This window comes from Punica granatum, chromosome 8 (assembly GCF_007655135.1).
Source record: "Punica granatum isolate Tunisia-2019 chromosome 8, ASM765513v2, whole genome shotgun sequence".
NCBI lineage: Eukaryota > Viridiplantae > Streptophyta > Magnoliopsida > Myrtales > Lythraceae > Punica > Punica granatum.
Genome location: NC_045134.1, coordinates 2349473 through 2369697, shown reverse-complemented (window position 1 = coordinate 2369697; position 20225 = coordinate 2349473). Strand labels below are relative to the sequence as shown.

At 40.1% G+C, this 20225-nt stretch overlaps 2 protein-coding genes across 2 annotated transcripts; both read right to left on the bottom strand.

The window, feature by feature from the left end:
- Positions 1-210: 210 nt before the first annotated feature.
- On the bottom strand, positions 211-5151 carry LOC116187776 (cucumisin-like). The gene is given in 13 exon segments (XM_031516706.1): positions 211-400; positions 403-730; positions 732-802; positions 915-1128; positions 1186-1282; positions 1572-1790; positions 1918-2021; positions 2114-2627; positions 2752-2995; positions 3099-3190; positions 3293-3381; positions 4685-4833; positions 4938-5151. Coding segments are annotated over 13 exon segments (2466 nt in total). The 3' UTR covers positions 211-269.
- Positions 5152-7829: 2678 nt separating this feature from the next.
- On the bottom strand, positions 7830-11713 carry LOC116216044 (cucumisin-like). Its single transcript, XM_031551961.1, has 10 exons — positions 11506-11713; positions 11177-11265; positions 10744-10838; positions 10385-10634; positions 9705-10218; positions 9513-9607; positions 9221-9439; positions 8994-9105; positions 8605-8818; positions 7830-8500 (listed from the first exon to the last, which is right to left on the bottom strand). The coding sequence occupies exons 1-10, from the start codon at positions 11602-11604 to the stop codon at positions 7959-7961; spliced, it is 2229 nt and encodes a 742-aa protein (XP_031407821.1). The 5' UTR covers positions 11605-11713; the 3' UTR covers positions 7830-7958.
- Positions 11714-20225: the final 8512 nt, after the last annotated feature.

The window sequence follows — 20225 nt, the reverse complement described above, 5'->3', positions numbered from 1 at the left end:
TTATCGCGTGGTTTTTGCACTGGAAGATATATGAGCATTCCCAACATTCAGAGGATTATGGGACAACTAACAGACAGATTGCAAGCTTTTGTTTACAATTTCTTCGAAAAAGTGTATGATGTGTTACTAAATCAGAACATATTATGTTATTTTCCATGGAAGAAAAAATCATACTACGGCTCTCATTCATTCTTGACAGAAAAATTACAATTTATTCATCTTCATTCTTCGATAAATGAAAAAGATATGATGAAGCATGCAGAGTGAAGCTACTGATCAGAGAGGATGTAGGCTACTATAGGGCTCCTTACCGAATGAACCCCATCGGACCATATTAAACTTCCGGACAGAATATTCAGGTCCGCTGTCGCTTTGACCATCACCGTGAAAGAAATCTTCTGCCCAGAGACTTAAATGAAAGAACTGTCGGTTCCACATCAACTTTAAGTCCTGCTGGAACATTCACGATGGCCCTATAGGTAGAGACCGGAGAGCCTACGTTTGTGACCGTCCTGTGGAAGATGCGTGTGATCTGAGTTGTGGCTTGAGTGGTTGACAAAGTGAATGATGGATGATTTAGGTCCCACACTGTTCCATTGATAACATCTGAACAAGCCAAGTTATCACCAGTGATGAGTCTGAGATGCTTGGTGTTGATACCCTGTCCACACAGGAACTTGACATAGTCGACCTCGCCAGCATCATACACCAAACCTGGATTTATAGCTTTTCAGTGGGTCGATCTGGCCAGAGCCATAGGCAAACTCGGCATCGAGATTTTTCAGGCCACTCATGGGAGAGGCTGTAAATGCAGAGCAACATACATCAAGGAAGATTTCTTGGGTAAGTTTTAAGGGCAAAAGCTTTCAATTTGAATTCTGCAACGACAACTAATAGAAATATTTGGGATGTACTGGTTGTCATAAGAGCCGATTTAATAGCTGCCGGAGACCATGTTGGCCAAAATGATTTAACATATGCGGCTGCTCCTGTTGCATGTGGACAGGACATAGATGTGCCGGAAATAATGTTGTAACTGACGTGCCTATTGTCTCCATCTTTTCTGGTCACTGTGGAAGCAAAGGACCATGCTGCCAAAATGTCAACTCCAGGAGCTGTCAGATCAGGCTGCAAAAAACAAGGATCTCCGAAGAAAGTAAGTCTAATAAGTTAGAGGAAAGTTACTGCAAGAATGTCGCTCGTGATGGGGTTAGGTCCCCTGGAGACTGGGGCGTCATCATTTTTGGTTGCTTCGCTCTTAAGGATAGTCGCGGTCGGGTTTCTGAGTATATGAAAAAAGAGGAGCACTTAGATACTTCAGCAGACATTTCTGCAGATTTCCCAGGTTGGATATAGTAAACCACTAACTGGCTTGCCCAAAAGGAGTCATTTTGGAACTTAATCTCTAACAAGCAAACCAATCAAGTTTTTTTTTTTCCCAATAAGGTAAAAATGCCAACAGGTTTATTAGAGATGATCTTCACTTCTTTGCCTGCGAAATAGCTCATTTAATCACAGAATTCTTTCCGAAAGTGTAAAATGAAAAATTTAACTTATGAATGTGCTAATACCTTGTTGAGTTGAGGTAGTTGAAAACGCCTTGGCCATCCCTCGAGTTCAAGTATGAGGTAGGTAAGGGGAAAGCAAAGGTGAAATCCTTAAAGCCATTATCTTGCAGTATAGCGCCCAATGCTCCGGCAGCTAGTGGGTTCTCCCCATCGATTAACGAATCGCACAGAACAATTTTCCCTTTTACTAAGGTGCTGTCCAATGAGTTCTCCTTGCAGAGCCTGCATTTTTGGTTTTCAGAATACGTTCATTAGATGCTTTCAACGCATATAATAGTAAGCTGATCATTCCCCATGTAATAATGGAGATGGAGAAGGAAATATCGCAGTAGATTCTATTCTGATTTACCTAGAATTGGCTTCCTTGAAATTCATTTTGCGATTAGGCGCATCTCCTCCGTATATCAAAGGATACATTTGCTCCTTGAGGTCAAAGGTGTTGATGGAGACTCCCTGCTTCGAGGAACATCGGACGTGAGATTACGATAGGTGGCATTCTATTCCACAGGTTATGAACTCGTATTCGGGCAGGCCGATGAGCTCACCTGGTAAGTCTGACCATTTCCTAGTTTAACTTTCGTAATGAACTTCCCGTCTATCGTGCTAGCTGCGACTGACAAAGACCATGGCGAAAAGTTTGAGATGGTTGCAGGTTCAGGACCAGTGTTACTGGCAGCATTTGAAGTGAGTATGCCATTCTTCATCGAGTGGAAAGCTCCAATAGCAATCGAATCCTCGAAGTAATTATTCGCTATGGGTCCAGCGACAGACAATGATATTATATCAACACCATCTGCAATCGCGTCATCGAATGCTGCAAGAATGTCTGCATCGGAGCATCCATCTGACCAGCAGATCTTGTACACGGCGATGCGTGCAGAGGGAACCCCTCCTCGAGCTGTCCCCTGAGCAAGGCCAAAGAGGCTTGCTCCAGTCACCTGGTTTCCGGCAGCTATCGATGCAGTGTGGGACCCGTGACCTTCTGTATCTCTCGGTGAGGCGGTGTCGTTTTGAGGTACTTGGCCTGTGCTCCAATAAAATCGGCCTCCAATTATTTTGCTACACAATTCATAACCGATTATAAAACGAGCTACAAGGTTAATAATGTACTTGCGAGTAGTACTAAAAACATGCATATTGATGCATGAAACATTGCAATAGTCATGCTACGTGTGCTGATTACTCATTGCAAGTGAAGTTGGACGATGTTTGACAGCTTCCTTTCCATTTGCTTGTTGGAGGGCCAAAGCCTTCATTGCTGAAACTCTCCGATTCGGGCCAAATTCCTGTGTCCAATATTTCGATGATTAAGTCACGCTCAATTGGCCTTCTTTGGGCGTTCTGCGGAAGGCCCACGAAGTCCCATGATCTTGATGTCTGAAGCTGCTTCTTCTCATTTGGGAAAACAGACACTACTCCTTCCATCCCTGTGAAATTTTCGACCCAAATGCTTAACTGTCGTACAAAATCGCGCAAATAGTTGCTGAAGCTATGCATGCATTGCAGGTAGAAAGTCCATAGAAAACACACCGGCTAGTCTCTGCACCTCATCTTCAGTCAGCTTCGCAGCGAAGCCGTTGAAACTCCTCTTGTAGCTGTGCAGCAATGAATCCGGCGCTCGACTTGACAGGGAGTTTAGTAAGTCAGAACATTAAAGCTTTTCTCCGTTGCTTGTTAGTAGCATCTAAGTGAAGTATTCCCTGGCTGGAACAAAAATAAAGTACCTTCCAATGATCTCCTCGAGCATGCTAGTGTGCACCTGTGATGCAGAGAACTCGGCCGCAGGCCGCTCACCCATGTATACCACGTAGACCTGCAATGCGCCAAACAAGTGTCGAAGGAAAACAAAATTTATTTTTCTTTCTTCTATCCTAAGCTATCAAAGCAACGGGAATGAAGTTTCCTAGGGTGGACAATTAATCGGATATGACCCATTGTACTGTGAACATCTGTTTTTAAAATATAAAGTTTCATTTACATGAGAAAACACGGACTGACAGACATAGCTTGGCATTCTGTACTTTCCAATTAACATTAAATTGAAGAATCCAATAAGAATTAAAGGAACTTGCCTTCTGATCATCGGGCGCTCCTTTTCAACCGATCAGTAGATAAGAAACGAAACTGAGCAGCAAAACACTTGAGGCTTGAGTAGCCATCGATTATATTATAGGAACAGAGATTTGAAGCAAGAAATGGGGCTTTTTATACAGAAACTTGAAGTCCAATCTTTCTCTTCCATTGATTCCCCAAACGGTTACTATAGAATTATCCGCCTACAATTGGAGGGTACTAAAATATAAAAGCCGGCCCTTTGACGATAACAATGTCTATTCACTTTTCAATTGATTTCCTCGAACGGCTACTAGTTAAATCTTAACCGCATAGAGAGCTTTAAGAACAAGCCAACCAAGGTTGAGGAGAAATTCCGACATAGATTTTTCTAGTAAGTACGTGGTGAGTAAGAAACAATAAAATCGTTTCCGTACGTAGATACATGGGTCATTATCTGCGTGATATTAAGAAGGCCTCTGTAGCGAGGTAAGCGAGGTACAATCAACGACGAATTTCATTTCAGTAACTGTATTTTTAGTTTCTACAAGGTCATAAAGAATTGGAGTTCTCATATCTAAGTATTAATTGGAAAAACCAACAAGCAAGCCAATGATCTAATGCTGAGAAAATTAAACAAAACATGCAGCAGGGCCAATCTTGCTACCGAGGGTCAGCACAACGAAAGTGGAGAACAAGCTAGTACTAATCATAGTGGAGATACTTATGGATACTACGAGGAGATACGAGAGATCACGGAAAAAATAACAAGCTAAGATTAATGCTGATCATCTCCTCTAACGGGAAGGGAAGGCTATCCAATCAGCTACCGGTCGTTTTGTTTTCACTCCTATAGCTTTAGTCATTCTGGTGCAATACAATTCAAATAATTATCACACAGACTCATATCACATACAGAGACATATTATACATGAACCGTTGTATATAAACTGGGTTTATGATGCAACGTACACGACGATTGGGCTTTTCACTTGATGTGTACCATCATCCCACAACAATGCTGCTGACACTTTGGACCGATTTATGAAACCTTGAACTGTAACCATGAATGATATCTTCTGATCGAGCGCAGTGAAGGACATCACTGCCACTTGGATGAGCCTGTAACATCTCGTGCAATGAACTTTGAACCAGTAAATGGACATCAAACTGTTGAGAGCAACGCATTGCACCAAGCTGTAGTTCATACCCGCTGCATGACAAATGCCAAATAGTCCATCAATTCATTCAAATGGCCCTTATTCCCACCATGTCTTCTTAAACACCAAATGATTCGCAATGGAGTAACTCATTAACCTCTAAATGGACGAGAAAGGTAAATGTCCTCGGGGCTTCCACTTCGTTTGATATAGGGGCTGCCGTCATCGGGTACATAAGAGAACGTTAGAGAGACTAAGACTGATGAGATCTCGTCTCTGCACGACTCCTCTAGAGCATCTGCATTCTCCTTAATGTATGCGATGGATGTGGGCAGAAGGTCATCCTTACTCTCTAAAGGCTTATTCTGCATATGCAGTCTCCAGAGAGATTCTGATCTCGCCTCAAGCAAGTGAGCTATGAAGAAGAAGTCGATCTATCTAACATGAAAATCCCATATTTCGCTGCAACATGTCAGAAGCATCAATAGTATCTGAAACGAGTAGAATCGGATGTGCCTGGAACAGTTGTGAAGCAGACAGCAGAAAGGGGATCGAGAAGTAAAATTAGTGCTGCCGACAAACTAACTTCGGAAAATCGGAGTTCCTTCACATGCTGCCTATTCAACCTGTCCAACGCATTATCGACTGCTTGAACATCAAACACAAGCAGGATTAGATGAGCACATCCTCCAAGATCAATTCGATTTCACTAATACAAACATTGAACTTAAATAATAGTGGCTTATGGGATAAAGCACGCACAAAGCATTTCCTTAGTGATTATTGTTGGATAAATTTTCAAATAAAATGGACCTAATAAGTTTAAGCCATTGGGCCTTTGTCTTTTATAAACTTTTCCATTTTTTTCTTTTCAACCGGTGTGGGATATTTTGTCATCCACGCTCCCCAATTTCTCTAACATCCCACCCTTACATGGTATCATGTCATCTTAATCACACCCTCCCTCACTTCGAAGTCCCGACATCGGGACACGTGCATGCTCGAGGCGCATGCTACGCTTACACTCGAGCCTACGAGTCATATGAACCTGCGCATTTGCACACTGCGCCGCACTAAGGGCGGCCTTACACGCCCAGGATTGTAACCATGGACTCTGATACCAGTTGGATAAATTTTCAAATAAAATGGATTTAATTTTGACTTGAGTCCATATGCAATCCAAAAGTTTAAGCCAATGGGTTACTGAGCCTTTGTCTTTTATAAACTTCCCCATTTTTTTCTTTTCAACCGGTGTAGGACATTTTGTCATCCACACTCCCCAATTTCTCCAACAATTATGCTGCCAGAAGCTCATCTGCAAAACCTGCTCTGGAAGGTAAATCCGAGTAAGGAAATGGAAGAAAGGCTTTTGCTCTCAAACTTGCAGAAATCTTACTCGAGTAAATTGGAGATTCTAGGGAACTACCTCCAGAAGCGCATAAAAAGGATGAATGGCATGGATCTTTAGGTTCAAAAAAAGTAAGGAGGCGAAGAAATCCTCGAGAACTGAAGTGGTGTAACTATCTACATCACAAGTTCGTCTCTTCTAGAACTTCCTGAAGATAATGAACTGCTCTCCATTAGCTTTACTGGCTTGGCGGAATATTGAAGCATCTTCCTACCACTCATATCGGAGGAGATTAGCCTCCTGAATATCGAGAGGAGAAATTTAGCCTTTTCTAGAATAAGACTCTCATCAAAGCCGGGCCAGGTCAAGATTGTCACAGAGCATCTAAAGAGCAGGACCAACTCCTCGATTCAGCACCAGAAATATAGAGGCCAGTGGGCAATCTTCTCTCAAGTAGAAGTAGAACACTTGGGGATCTCTTTGCAGGAGAAGAAATATTGTTTGAATCTATCTTCCAGATCATTGAAGAGTATACCAGAGAGTTTCGCGATGTCCTGTTGATATGAGTTGAGACAGCTAACAATCCCCTCAAGGTAAAGTTCCCCAAGAACGCGTACAGACTCCTCAGGAGCGGTGGTCCTGGAGACTGCCAAATTAAACAATCAGAATAAGGAGAATATCTTAAGAAAAATGCACATGCTCGCCAACGAACTTACACGAAAAGCATCTGTGAATTCATTTCCCCATAAGGAGTAGATCCTCCTATGTGAAAGTTCTCAGAGAAACCATTCCCTTATACATCCATATGACGCTGAGATAACACACACACTCATAAGCTACATCCATTAATGATCACAAGTTAGATTACTTGAGAAATCGCATTCGTATCACACATAGCACAAGAATGTCCTTCATAACTATATAAGTTTCCACTCCACATCTAAGAATGGGTGAGAACCGAAGTCTTCTATACAGATGTTTAGGTATTGAATTTGCCATGAGGAACAAACCACACACACAAGCCCTCTATTTTAACCTGTGTCTGCATCAAAGATTTCACTTTCATGAATCAATGAGCCATTGTCCCCATTAACCACCCGACTTCATACCATTGAAGGCAACGTACAAATCGAACCCAAATCTTAATAGATAAAGAAAGCTCAAAGATGGGAAAGGACTACATGGAATGGCTGTACAGCAAATGAAACAGCCAGAAATGCCGTGAGAAACAGAGCAATCAACAGGAATTTGGGACGGGGTTCCCACGAAACAGAATTGATGAGGAATTCGGTACCTCTGAGGTCAGAAATTGGCTCTCTTTGAAGATGTGATGCAGAGCCGATTATCCGTTATCAGGAGGAGGAGAAGGCACAGTCCCTTCCTCCTCTCCCCCGGAGCCCATTGCGCTGAGCTCTGCATCTCACTGTTAGAGAGAGAGACATCTATATGCTCGCTTGTATTGATCTGCAGCTCGGTTGGTCCTGATGTCCCAGCGTAGGATTGAACCGGTTGTCCTAGAACTGGAAGATCTTCCACATACATATCCGAATTATTATGGTGAGAGACAACTCGTAGCAAATCCGCATTCAAGAAGATAACTAATGCACCTGAGGGTTTGAAGCTACTGATTATACAAGCTATTTTACCTTGGAATTTTCTTTCACAAACCCATTTCAAGATCATCATGAACTCTTGGAAGAGTACAGTACAACATAGTATCGAACTTTTTTATTCAGTGAACATTGTAATATCGAGATTATTACATAAAACTACTGCTGCATTCTCTGGATGCTGAAGTCAATCAAATGTAATCCATCAATTAATTACAGACTATACTGAGATGAGTTTGCTAACATCATATACAACAATGGGACTCCTCACTTGATGTTCACCATCATCCCATAGCAAAGAAGCTGATACTATCGCTTTGTCATTTAAAGTTCCCTCAATTGTGACTCTGAATGATAGTTTCTGTGAGAGAGATGTGAAGGATAAGTCTTTAGGATGAACTTTAATTTTTAACCCAGCTGGGGTGGTGATCCTGTGCTTATATGTAGATGCAGGAGATCCAACATTTGTAACCGTCCTGGTGAATGTGCGATTGACTGTTTCTGAGAATGAAGTCGGGAGTGCGAAGGATGGGTAGTTTAAATCCCAGGTGGTTCCATTATTGGCCCCGGAGCAAGTACTGTTATCCCCAGTCACCAATCGTAAAGTGGTTGTATTGTAACCTTGTGCACACAAAAATGTCACGTAGTCGGTCTCATTAGCATCATAGATGAGCCCTGGATTTATGGCTTTGAGAGGATTAATCTCGCCTGCACCATATGCAAACTCTGCTTCGGGGTTGGTCTTGTTACTCATTGGCATAGCTACGAAGAAATGAACATGCAACCGCATCAAAATTGGCCTGACAGAAATTTCTCTTATGTATATAGCCTTTAGATTGTAAACAGAGAACTGATGAAGGCATTACCAGTAGTTATGAGAGCTGATTTAATAGCAGCGGGAGACCAAGTCGGATTAAACGATTTCACATAGGCGGCTGCACCAGATGCGTGAGGGCACGCCATGGATGTCCCAGACATTATGTTGTACGGTGAAAATCTGTCATCGCCTCTGACTCTCGAGATCGAGGTGTTAGGAGGCCATGCAGCTAAGATGTCGACTCCAGGGGCAGCTAAATCCGGCTGTGATAATTGATGACGTGATAAAAATAGTCATAATCAGGAGGAATCTAATATTGAAGTCCTTGTGACGAGTTGATCAACAATAGAATGTAATTAAATAAATTGTGTAATTAATTTTAAGGAGTAGTATGGATCAGATCAACATCAAGAGGCAAATGTTGGGGGGTTAGAATACCTTCAAAAGGTCTCGGGAGATCATATTCGGGCCCCTAGATGAGAAGGAGGCAACATATGGTGCGCGAGTTTCATTCCCTTCCGTGCTCTTTAGTATGGTAGCAGTCGCATTGCTGTTGCCCATGCCATACAATCACCCACCACACGTTATGGCACTGACTTTGTTAATTTACTAGAAAGATAATATTGAATTGACACGTTATGTGCAGGTTTCATCGAAGTCGATACCTGGACGAGTTGATGTAAGAAAGGACACGCTCGCCCTCAGTCTGACTGATATAGGACGTAGGCAAGGGAAAGTTAAAAGCAGCATCTTCAGGGAATTCGTCACGCATGACGGCTCCTACTGCCCCCACAGAGAATGGCCCTCTTCCGCCGACTAAAGCGTCACAAAGTACAATCTTCCCCCTAACTAAATTTGGATCCAATGTGTTCATCAAGCAATACCTACATAAATTGATGAGGTGTGAATTTCTAGACATTTATGTCAACAAAGTACGTAACATATGCGGTTGATTACCTTGACTGAGATATGTTACCGGTGGTGTTTGGCGCATTTGCGGCATAGATCAGAGGGTATTGGTCCGCGAGATCCTCTGTGTTAATTGAAACTCCCTGCAATATCATGGATGGTTGTCTCAAACATTGCAATATTATAAGTTGTTCATTTGGCAACTCTTAGCTCTGATACATGTAATTTTATTCTCCGCACCTCATAACTCATGCCATTACCCAAAAAGACCTTGGTCAGGAACTTCCTGTCAATCGTACTTGCAGCAACCGAAAGAAACCAAGGTGATAAATTGGATATAGTTCCATAATCGGGGCCGTCGTTACCTGCCCCGGCCGATGTCAATATACCATTCCTCATGGCATGAAAAGACCCGATTGAGATGGAATTGTTGAAATAGTCCCTGGGGGTTGTATAACCGACAGAGAGGGAAATAATATCAACCCCGTCTGCAATCGCATCATCAAAGGCTGCCAGAATATCCGACGCGTAGCACCCATCGTACCAACAGATCTTGTAAACAGCAATCCGGGCAGATGGGACTCCTCCGCGAGCAGTCCCAGAACCCAGCCCATAGAGGCTCGTTGAGGCCACCGATTGGCCTGCCACAGTGGAAGCTACATGTGTCCCGTGGCCAACAGTGTCGATAGGAGACATGATCTCATCCGGTCCTATCGATCCTCCAGTTCGATAATATTTTGCTCCAATGATTTTACTGCAGACCATGTATAGAGTCTTAGAAGATATACATATGTTGACAATATAGTTTTTTTTTTCCCTCGTTGACCCATCTAAATTAACTGCCTCTTTTCTTTTGGCCAGTTGGATCAATAACTACATTCAACTTAAATGATAACGGAGGAAAAGGAAAAAAATTGTACTTGCTGCAGGTAAAATTGGACGAATTAGGAATGCAGCTGCCCTTCCACTTGCTTGGCGGCGGACCAAGTCCGTCGTCCCTGAAACTGTCTGATGCTGGCCATATTCCGGTGTCCAGAACCCCCACAATTATATCTGTTTCAACAGTGTTCTGCCTGTCGACTTGTTGGGTGAAGCCCAGGAAGTCCCATGATCTCGTTGTGTGGAGCTTATATTTCTCATTTGGAAACACCGATACAACTCCTTCCGCTCCTAGTTATTTGTACAGGGGATATTAATAAGCTTAATTAATCAATCAATTTTGAAAAAAATTCTTGAACATATGTTTGACACTGAAAGAGCAAATTATGAGAACATTTACCAGCCAATTTTTGCACTTCATGGTCTTTTAGCTTGGCCACAAATCCGTGGAAGCTCCTCTTATAGCTATGAACAACAGTTTCTGGTCCTACATGACTGCATAACTTCCCAATTATTTAAGAAAAGAAAGGACTCTGTTTTAATGATCAATGGCAAACGAAGAAGGAACTGAACCGTGTTATCTACCGAGATTTTTCTTAGTACTTTTCCGATATGGAATTCTCAACTCTTAACGAATAAAAATCATTCAAGACACCTTCTACTATAAATATCAGTATACATTAACATTTTTCCCCGGGCTTAATAATTGAGATAAGAAGGATATTTCAATGATTGGATCAAAGCAATGACTAAAATGTGTTCCTCACGATTCTATGACTACGAGAGTACTTGTCTCTTGTTAGTACTAACGCAGAAATTTATAAAGGTTTTACCTGCCAATGACTTTCTGTAGCATGCTCATGTAAAGAGCCGATGTTGAAGACACGCCCTTAAGCCGGTCACCCATGTACACAATATAGTCCTGCACAAATCCCAGACATCAATTCAATCATAATTAATCATAAGGAATCTGTTACGTTATAGAGATCTATATTCTGGTTAAAACAAAGATCCAGGATGTCATCTGCCTTGACGGATAGTAAAAGTTAAATCTACGCAGAACACTGTTTAATCTTAACTAGATATAGATGGACAGAGATTAACCCCACATATTTTACAGAAAACAATTAATTGGTAATTACTCGTGAGCTTAGACACTTGCCTTTCGATCATCATCGTGAGACGTTGCAGCACTTGTTAGAACTATACTGAGGCAAATCACAAGAAGTAGGAAAGGAAGAACACGATGGAGAAGCTTCATCGGATCCACAGAAGATGAGAAGGAAAATCAACTGCATAATCTCTGTGCGAAAATGCTTTTCTTTTTTGGTAGGACGCAAATGCTTTAATTTAATTGGTCGCAAACACCACTGAAGTTGACACTATTATAGTTATATGTAGAGAGACAACGTAAGCAGAAGAATTGACTATTCAAAATATGGACATTTTATTGTTATAATCTGTTTACCAAGTCATATGAAGTCTCCAAGCCGAAACTTATAAGAGTTGTTATGAAAGGTTCAATTCTAGAATCAAACTTAATTCCCACGAGCGCAATTTACCGAATATTATGCATGGAAATTGCCGATGAATATTTATGATGCAACAATCACATGTTGAATGATTATTATGCATTATTTAACTAATTGATTTGTGAGAATATTAATTTCCTCAAATATTGATACTTATAATTCATAAACTCGTATCTAATTTAATTTTTTGTTTGCTCAATATATTCACCACTTAATTAGTGATAAAAGGTATATATCTAGACAAAAGGGGGGAAAAATGCTAAAGGTAATCCTCCGAGTAAGGTATTTTACATTTCAAAGGGTTTCTGGAAGCTTAAAATTCTTCCATCACGAATCTTCTTTCCGACAGTCAAAATAGCTCTTAGGATCAGATTTCCTTTGACTTCTCTATTTAATAATTACTATACTTAACTCATTTCTCAACATGATAGAATATTCTAAAGAACCATTTTTTGTCCCAAAAGGAGATTAAAAAAAACAGATAAAAGGCTGGACCTCAATTACTTATTTGTAGAATTATTTAAGGACGAAGGCTGCGTACATCAAGTTTATTTTTTTCTCTTGACCTATTAAATCAGTTGTTTTCCAATCGATCCTTCGGCTGAAAACTTTGATTAGGTCGTCGCTTTTGCGGAGGTTAGTATTTTCCTGTGCTAACTTAATTAGATTCGACTAAATACGAGTAAAGCAATATATATATATATATATATGGCTACTTTTTCGGTGCATATTTTTTATTTCTCCACACCATACATAACTAATCCGATCCCTTCATTATATCAAATGGGATTTTCGTTCACAATTATTGTTACGCCACGAGTAATGTTGAACCAAACCAGTTAAGCAAATTGGTTTACCTGGACTGCATTCCGGTGGAAGCAGAATACCAAGTTTTCTTGCTAAGCATGCCCCAATTAACTCGCTGTAAAAAAATTATATGCATGTTATAGAGTCTTAGCATTGAGATCTTACTGTCTATCCCAAGTTGATATCAACGAACGGTGCACGAAAAGACACGACAAAATCCCAACGAGCGGTTGGATTAGGATTGAAATGAATTAGTCATACGCGGTCGGTGGGTTGGGTTGAGAGTTCCGATCAGTTCTTTGATTCAGTTGAGTTTTTATTGGATTAAATCAAATTATTGTATTAAACTATATGTATGCCATTGACGAGGATCGGTGGAACCGTATTTAGGGCAAACAACTACAAAATTCCTCACATCAGAATTGATCACGCGAGGCGTACCATTAAAAAAAGAAAAAGAAGAAGAAGACGACGCCTTGGCCTCTTGATTTTTTTAGTTGTATACTTTTCAGTTGGTTATAAATATCGTAAACGGCACTTCCCAATAAAATTCAAAGGCAAGAGATGGATGTTAGAAAATAATGATTATGTCCCGATCGATAACAGTACCCTTAAAAGTGAAATTGGTCCATTAACACGAATTCTTAAAAATTAGTTTACCACAACTGTGACCATTTTGATAAACTGTCAATATTCCTTTTGACAAACTTTTTTTTGGGTGATAAAATTAGGTCTTATAAATTTGGCATTCAGTCTATTTTGGTCCTAAAAGATTTTAAATTACCGAATCAGTCCTATACATTTGCTCCATAAGATAATTTCGGTTTTATAAGTTTTGAAAAAGACGTTTTTGGTCCTATAAGTTTACTTTCAATTAAATGTAATCCTATAAGTTTTGAAAAAGAAAAGTATTTTTGGTCCTATAAGTCATAAAACAGACCAAAATTGCCTTAAGAATCAAACGTTTAGGACTAGTTCGAAATTTTTAAAACTTAGAGGATCAAAATTGACCGAAAGCTAAACTTATAATACCAAAAATGTCTTTTTCCCATATATTAAATTCTATACGTATACCAAGGTGGCATGAAACTCGTGCCAACCCAATCCGAGAAGAGCGAGATGATCTTTGGCTAAGCTGAGCATCATGTTGGTCGATTTCAACTTTGGATCGATGTTTTCGTCATCAAAGTCGACCTCGCTTGCACACCTGGGTCAGTTTTGGAATATAACTGGCCTAAGCTGCCTGCTACAGGTCGGATCGACCTTGCTGGCCGTGAGCTGGTTCTTCAAGCTCATCAAGCATAAAATCATTTTCACATCGCCCCCTAGATATAAGATAAATAACTGTGTTCTGATCCACCACTGAAGTATATTCTCCGTGGATGTCCTCCGGGAAAACAGATTATTAGGAGCCAAATACCTTGTGTCAATTTTCCAAACCTTAAGCAAAACGATAATATTGTCTTTAAAATATTATCGAACCGACAGTGGTGAATCTAAAAGCACTTGTATACATATGCGTCGAACAACAACCCGTGAAACACGAATCACACGTTTGTAAAAAATCATTATTGTGCTCAATGAGAGTCCCCTCTTCTTCTTTTTCCATCCCCCTTTTGTCATTGGAAAGTTCACTGTTCTTAAGTTGTCTTCCATAACCATAAAAGAGGAGTGGAGCCGCAGATCGAACCATATCTTCCCTAGTAAAACATTCCAATGCACAAAGAAGTAATCATGTGGTGGGTCGCGGGCCGATATTGCTCGTTCCAGTATAGTTGAAGGTTTCTCTCCGGTTAATCGAGTGATCCCATAAAGAATGATTCTGAAAATTTGATGGCAGAGTGTTCAGATTCATTGGGGTATATAGTGGTGTTTGCAGGACGCTTGCTTCCCGCCGAATATCAAACCTAAGGATGGGCATGGAAGATTCTAAATTGGAGCATACCCACCACAGAATGATACTGCCTACTTGAAGCGAAGGTTTGTATCACACGCCATATCTAGTCTCTGTTTTTTCTTTGGTACTGCCTATCTTGAGAATCCATATATAATTAGTCGAAGTTTTCATCGTGTATATATATATATATATGTGTGTGTGTATGTGCGTGTCAGTAGATATATAGAAACCTTTAGAGAAAGAGAATCCTATATGTCAGGAATCAAATTAAAAAAAGTAGTCCTATATGTCAGGAATCAATTGATGACTTGTTGGGAATCATTCAAACGTCAGCTTTATGGAAAAACACACTTGGAATATATGCCGCCAACCATTGACACAAAGAATGGTATACATTGCAACTCTCTCTTGTCGGATTCCGAAATTGAGATCATCATCATCCATCTTATCTGCTTTTGCACCCATATTTAAGTTATATATCAAGTCATCATCCAAAATTGGTTGGACCACCAGCTGATGATATCATAAATTATATTGGGCGCGCGCGCGCGCACACATATATGTACAGGGGACAAAACATGTTTCTTGAAGCTTGTTTTGGAGTTTGTCAGAAAGCTCATTCCCGAAAGAAAAGAAGCTGTATTTCCCTCAGATTCATAATCCGGAAAGCCTCCTAAATCCTGGGAAAAGAAATTGTGGTTTCCAATTTCATAATTCATAAGAGCATAAAATAACAAAATGCAAGGAAAAGAGGTGAAAGGATTTTTATTAGGGGGGGTTGGGGAGACCATTGAGCTAAAGGAGAACTCAAGTGGACGAGGAATAAAGCCAGCTCATTAAGGAGGGGACTGCTAATGCAACCAATTTTGATGGGGAGAGCTTTAGCTTTTTATAAGGCACGTGCTTACCTTTTCAGAGGTTCAACTTCAGCCCCACAAGTATATATGGGAAGTGCAAAAGCTACACGATTTGGACCACATCAATAGTTCATGCATGCTGAGTCGTGACAAGTCATTAGAAGATTAGGCCAAACCAGATGGGTTGTTCCGGGAATTGATTGCACCATTACCAAACTAAAAATGACACTATGCTTGAAGGCATACAGCAAACCGTCGTAAAACATGATGAACCTCGTAGAACTCCTTACTTGAGCCAGGACTGTGACCACATAAAAGCATGTCAAGCCATGCATTGCAAACAGCAAAATACCTCTAGGCTTTGAGTGTCTCGCCCCAAATCCCACATCCGTTGTTATAAAAGGGGAAAGATTTGGGACTTATATATAAGGCTCAATCACCTCATTGATAGCTAGCATTATTGAATAATGGGTCCTTGGTTTGACACAGTTTTGAGCCTCAAAGAACCCAAATCCAAGAGTTATCAAAGACTAATGTCGATATTTTCCTAAAAAAATACAAATAAATAATCTAATAATACACACTTAGACACTATCCTTTACAAAAGTAAAAATATAATTTTCCAATTGTTCATAATTATAATTTGGAGCCCAACAAATTGAAACTACATTAGTATTTAAAGACCTAAGACACAAGTTACGAAGCAAACTTAAACGACAAGCATAAATAACATCAATTTGGAGGCAATTTTATGTAAACGCCATTTGGGAGTATCTACCGCTCTCCCAAACGAACACTAAATGTATATCTAGATCTAGATTATTCCATGATTAGATGCCAAGGCTCTTAAATGAGCTTGGTTTACCGATAAAGACTCTCCTCTTCCAACACTCTAAAATAGCCCATGAAATAACCAACTGAATTTACATCTAGATCTAGATTATTCCAAGACTTTGACAAGATGCCAAGACTCTTAAATGAGCTTCGTTTACCGATAAAGACTCGTCTTCCAACACTCTAAAATAGCCTATAAAATAACCAATCTAGCTGTATATTTATTGGGAGAAAAATAACTTTTAATGTTCGATTTCTGAAATTACGATAATAATATTTCTCACAATTTTAATACTATAAAAAAAATAACCCATAAAAGAAAAGGACAAGAATAATTATTTTTAAAACTGAAATACACTCTCCATACATTAATTTAACCAAAATCACGTAGAGATAGATTCTTTTTAATAATTAATCACATAGAGATAGGGACGTTCACAATAAAAATCGGGGTATTGTTGGAGCCTTAAAGACCAGGGCAGAGCTGAACCATTGGGCCTCCTACACTGATCGTTTCCAATGGTCGAGATGAGAAGTCATAGTTTTTAAAACATTGCGATTATGGTATTTACTTTAAAATGAGGATCGACTAAGATTCGCCGGGTCGTGGCACATTCACACACATCTATATCTACAAGTTGAAAAGTCATAGCCACACAATTTACTATGATATCTCACACTCCATCGATCGCTGTCTCTCATTAATGGATGATGCCATTGTCAGAGAAATAGTCTTGAACGACTCGACTCATAAATTCCGAACCATTGTTGCTTGTCACTATTTTCACTGTCCGATCAAACCGATTCCTAACTAGCTTGCAAAAATTAATCAGGAAATCTTGTGCCTCAGATTTTTCCCATAAAAGATAAACTCTTATGCTACGGCTATAATCATCCACAATCGTCAAGAAATATCGAGCACTAGAAATAGATGAGACCTTATAAGGCCCCTATATATCACAATGGACCAATTGAAACGGGAAAGAAGCTTTATTTGAACTAATTGGAAAACTGGAACGTGTTTGTTTCGCTCGGCAACACATGTCACATAGTTCATTATTGCCCGAGCCATATATAGAAATAGTATCATTCTCAAACTTAATGCAAGGAGAAAGGTGTCCCAACCGCTTGTGCCAAATATTTTCACTATCTGCTCTCATTGCCCGTAGTCTCTGAATGGATGAAGATGCTTGTTGTAGAAACTAGACCCCCCCTCCCCCCGCGTGAAGTTCACCTACTCCAGAGATATAGTATATACTACAATTAAGTTCCCGAACTAATGGAGACAATAAATTGCAAGTAAAATCCGACACATAAAGGACATTATGAAGAATTAGATTGGCTCCAAAAGAAACCTTGGCCATAAATGTAGCTTTCGTTGTCCCATTCGGAACATGAATAGTAGGACCATCCTTAATAGGAATGACATAAAAAAAGATTAGCCAAACTACTAGTCATGTGTCTTGAAGCTCCCGAATCAATAATCCAATCAAATTCTGAAGTAATGGGTACAAAATTCTCACAACTTGGTCGATTAATCTCACCATCATCGCGAGAAACCATGGAAACAAGCTGCTATAACTGAGCATCGGATAAATGGGCCAGTTTACTTAAATCCGCGGGCTGCTCCACATGGGCCTAGGCTGCAGTGTAATTCCTTGGGCTCTGATTAAAGAGCTGGTGAGAAGATTTGTTCGGCCTCCATTGCCCACCATTGAACTGGGCCAATCTTATTTGTGATGGGCCGATTGTATACGAGCCTCCAGATTGGGATTGTCCGAAGCCTCCCCCACACTGCTGCGAAAGGAATGAAGACGACGGTTACGAGCTCCTTCCTCCTCCCTGCCGAGATTGCCCCGATGAGCTGCCCTTTGAAGTCCTCTTATTCGTCTGCTCAGAGCTTGGATACCCATGTAATTAATAGCAGGTGGCCCGATAATGGCCGTTACGCCCAAAGAAGTCGCATAAAGGACGATCGCGGGGCTTAAAATCGCCCTGTTTGAGCCGAAATTAGGGTTAGAGTTGCCGCCAGTTTCGGTACCGATCTTGGCCACAAAACCGATCGTCTCATTATTGGAATCCCTGCCCTGGGTGATAAGGCGCTGAGCTTCATCATGCGCGGCCATGGAGTGAGTTTTATTGACACTCGGTAAGGGTTCCATGCTCAAAATTTGTGAGCAAATTGTCGAAAATTCGGGATTGAGCCCGATGAGGAACTGATGTACTTTCTCTCTTCTTTGTGAGCAGCAAGTTGAATTTCGACATTGCAAGTACAAGTCGGCAGATCAAGGTATAAGTCTAATTCATCCCAAAGACTCTTCAATTTTGAATAATACTAAAAAATTGACCTATTTTCCTGTCTGAGCAGACAAATATCGTTCTTTAATTGATGGATTCTTGTTTCGTTGCCCTGAGAAAAATGCTCCTTAAGGTTGTCCCAAAGCGCTTTTGCATTCCTTTTGCCCCTGCAACTGAGTTCTGCAAGTCTTCATCCAAGTGATTGAAATCCACGAGACTAACATTGAATTACATGTCACCCACTGCTCATGGTAAGCTTCTCCTTTTGCCAGTTGCCTGACCTTGCCTTCAATGAAACTGAGCTTATTCTTTGCCTGTAATGTTGTCTTCATCGCTTGAGACCAAGTATTGTAATTCCTGCCATTGAGTTTACAGGAAATAAGTTGAGTACCAGGCCCATCAGAGGGAGTGAAGACATAGACAAGTGGTACGCCTCCACCCGAAGTACTCTAATCCGCAGCTTTCGACATGATGATGGATTAGAGAAAAATGTGAGAGAAAAAAAATGTAGGATAGATTAGAAGCGTGAAGGAAGACGCTCAACAAGAATCGCTGGTAGATGGAAGCTCGACTATATCAGCCGGCAATGAGGTGAGTCGGTTGGCCTCAAGACCACTGCTCTGATACCATGTCAAGAACGGAATTGGGTGAAAAGATTATATCTGTTTCATTCATCTAAAAGGGTAAGTATACAACCGGGTTCAACAAATAAAAGGAAAGCAATATCTATGGCTAAACTAGGGTGTCCTAAGTACGGTATGTAAGGATATGTGCATAGGTTACAATGGAAAAGAAATATTTCCATAAGAGTTCGAACTCGTGATATTCAAGTTGAGCACTTAGAGTTTAATCATGAGACCACTGTATTGCCGGTCAAATCCAAAGAGTTATCAAAGACTAAATGTCAATATTTTTCTAAAAAATTACAAATAAATAATCTAATAATACACATTATTCTTTACAAAAGTAAAAATATAAATTTTCCAATGTTTCATAATTATAATTTGGAGCCCAACAAATTGAGACTACAATAGTATTTAAAACCTAAGACACAAAGCAACCTTAAATGACAAGCATAAATAACATCAATTTGGAAGCAATTGGATGTAAATGCCGTTAGTAGTATCTACCGCGCTCCCAAACGAGCTCATCTAGATCCAGATTACTCCAAGACTTTGATTAGATGCCAAATTGCCAAGACTCTTAAATGAGCTCCGTTTACCGATAAAGACCCTCGTCTTCTAACACTAAAATAGCCCATAAAATGACGAACTGAATCTAGATCTAGATTATTCCAAGACTTCGACGAGATGCCAAGACTCTTAGATGAGCTCGGTTTACCGATAAAGACTCGTCTTCCAACACTCTAAAATAGCCCGTAAAATAACCAATACAGTATTGATGTATACTTGTTGAGAGAAAAAATAATTTTAATGTTTGATTTTTTAAATTACAAAAGTAATATTTTTTGCAATTTTAACACTATCCAAAAAAAAAAGCCCATAAAGGAAAAGGACAAGAATAATTATTTTTAAAACTGAAATACACTCTTCATACATTAATTTAACCAAACTCACGTGGGGATAGATTCTTTTTAATAATTAATCACATGGAGATAGATACGCTCATAACAAAAATCGAGGTATTGACCATGTTT

Excerpts from the sequence above, each read along its gene's own strand:
- LOC116216044 (XM_031551961.1), bottom strand. The coding sequence starts at position 11,604 with ATGAAGCTTCTCCATCGTGTTCTTCCTTTCCTACTTCTTGTGATTTGC. Across the intron at positions 11,266-11,505 it reads CTCACGATGATGATCGAAAG|GACTATATTGTGTACATGGG; the intron begins GCAAGTGTCTAA and ends GGATTTGTGCAG. Across the intron at positions 9,440-9,512 it reads GGTAACATATCTCAGTCAAG|GTATTGCTTGATGAACACAT; the intron begins GTAATCAACCGC and ends CAATTTATGTAG.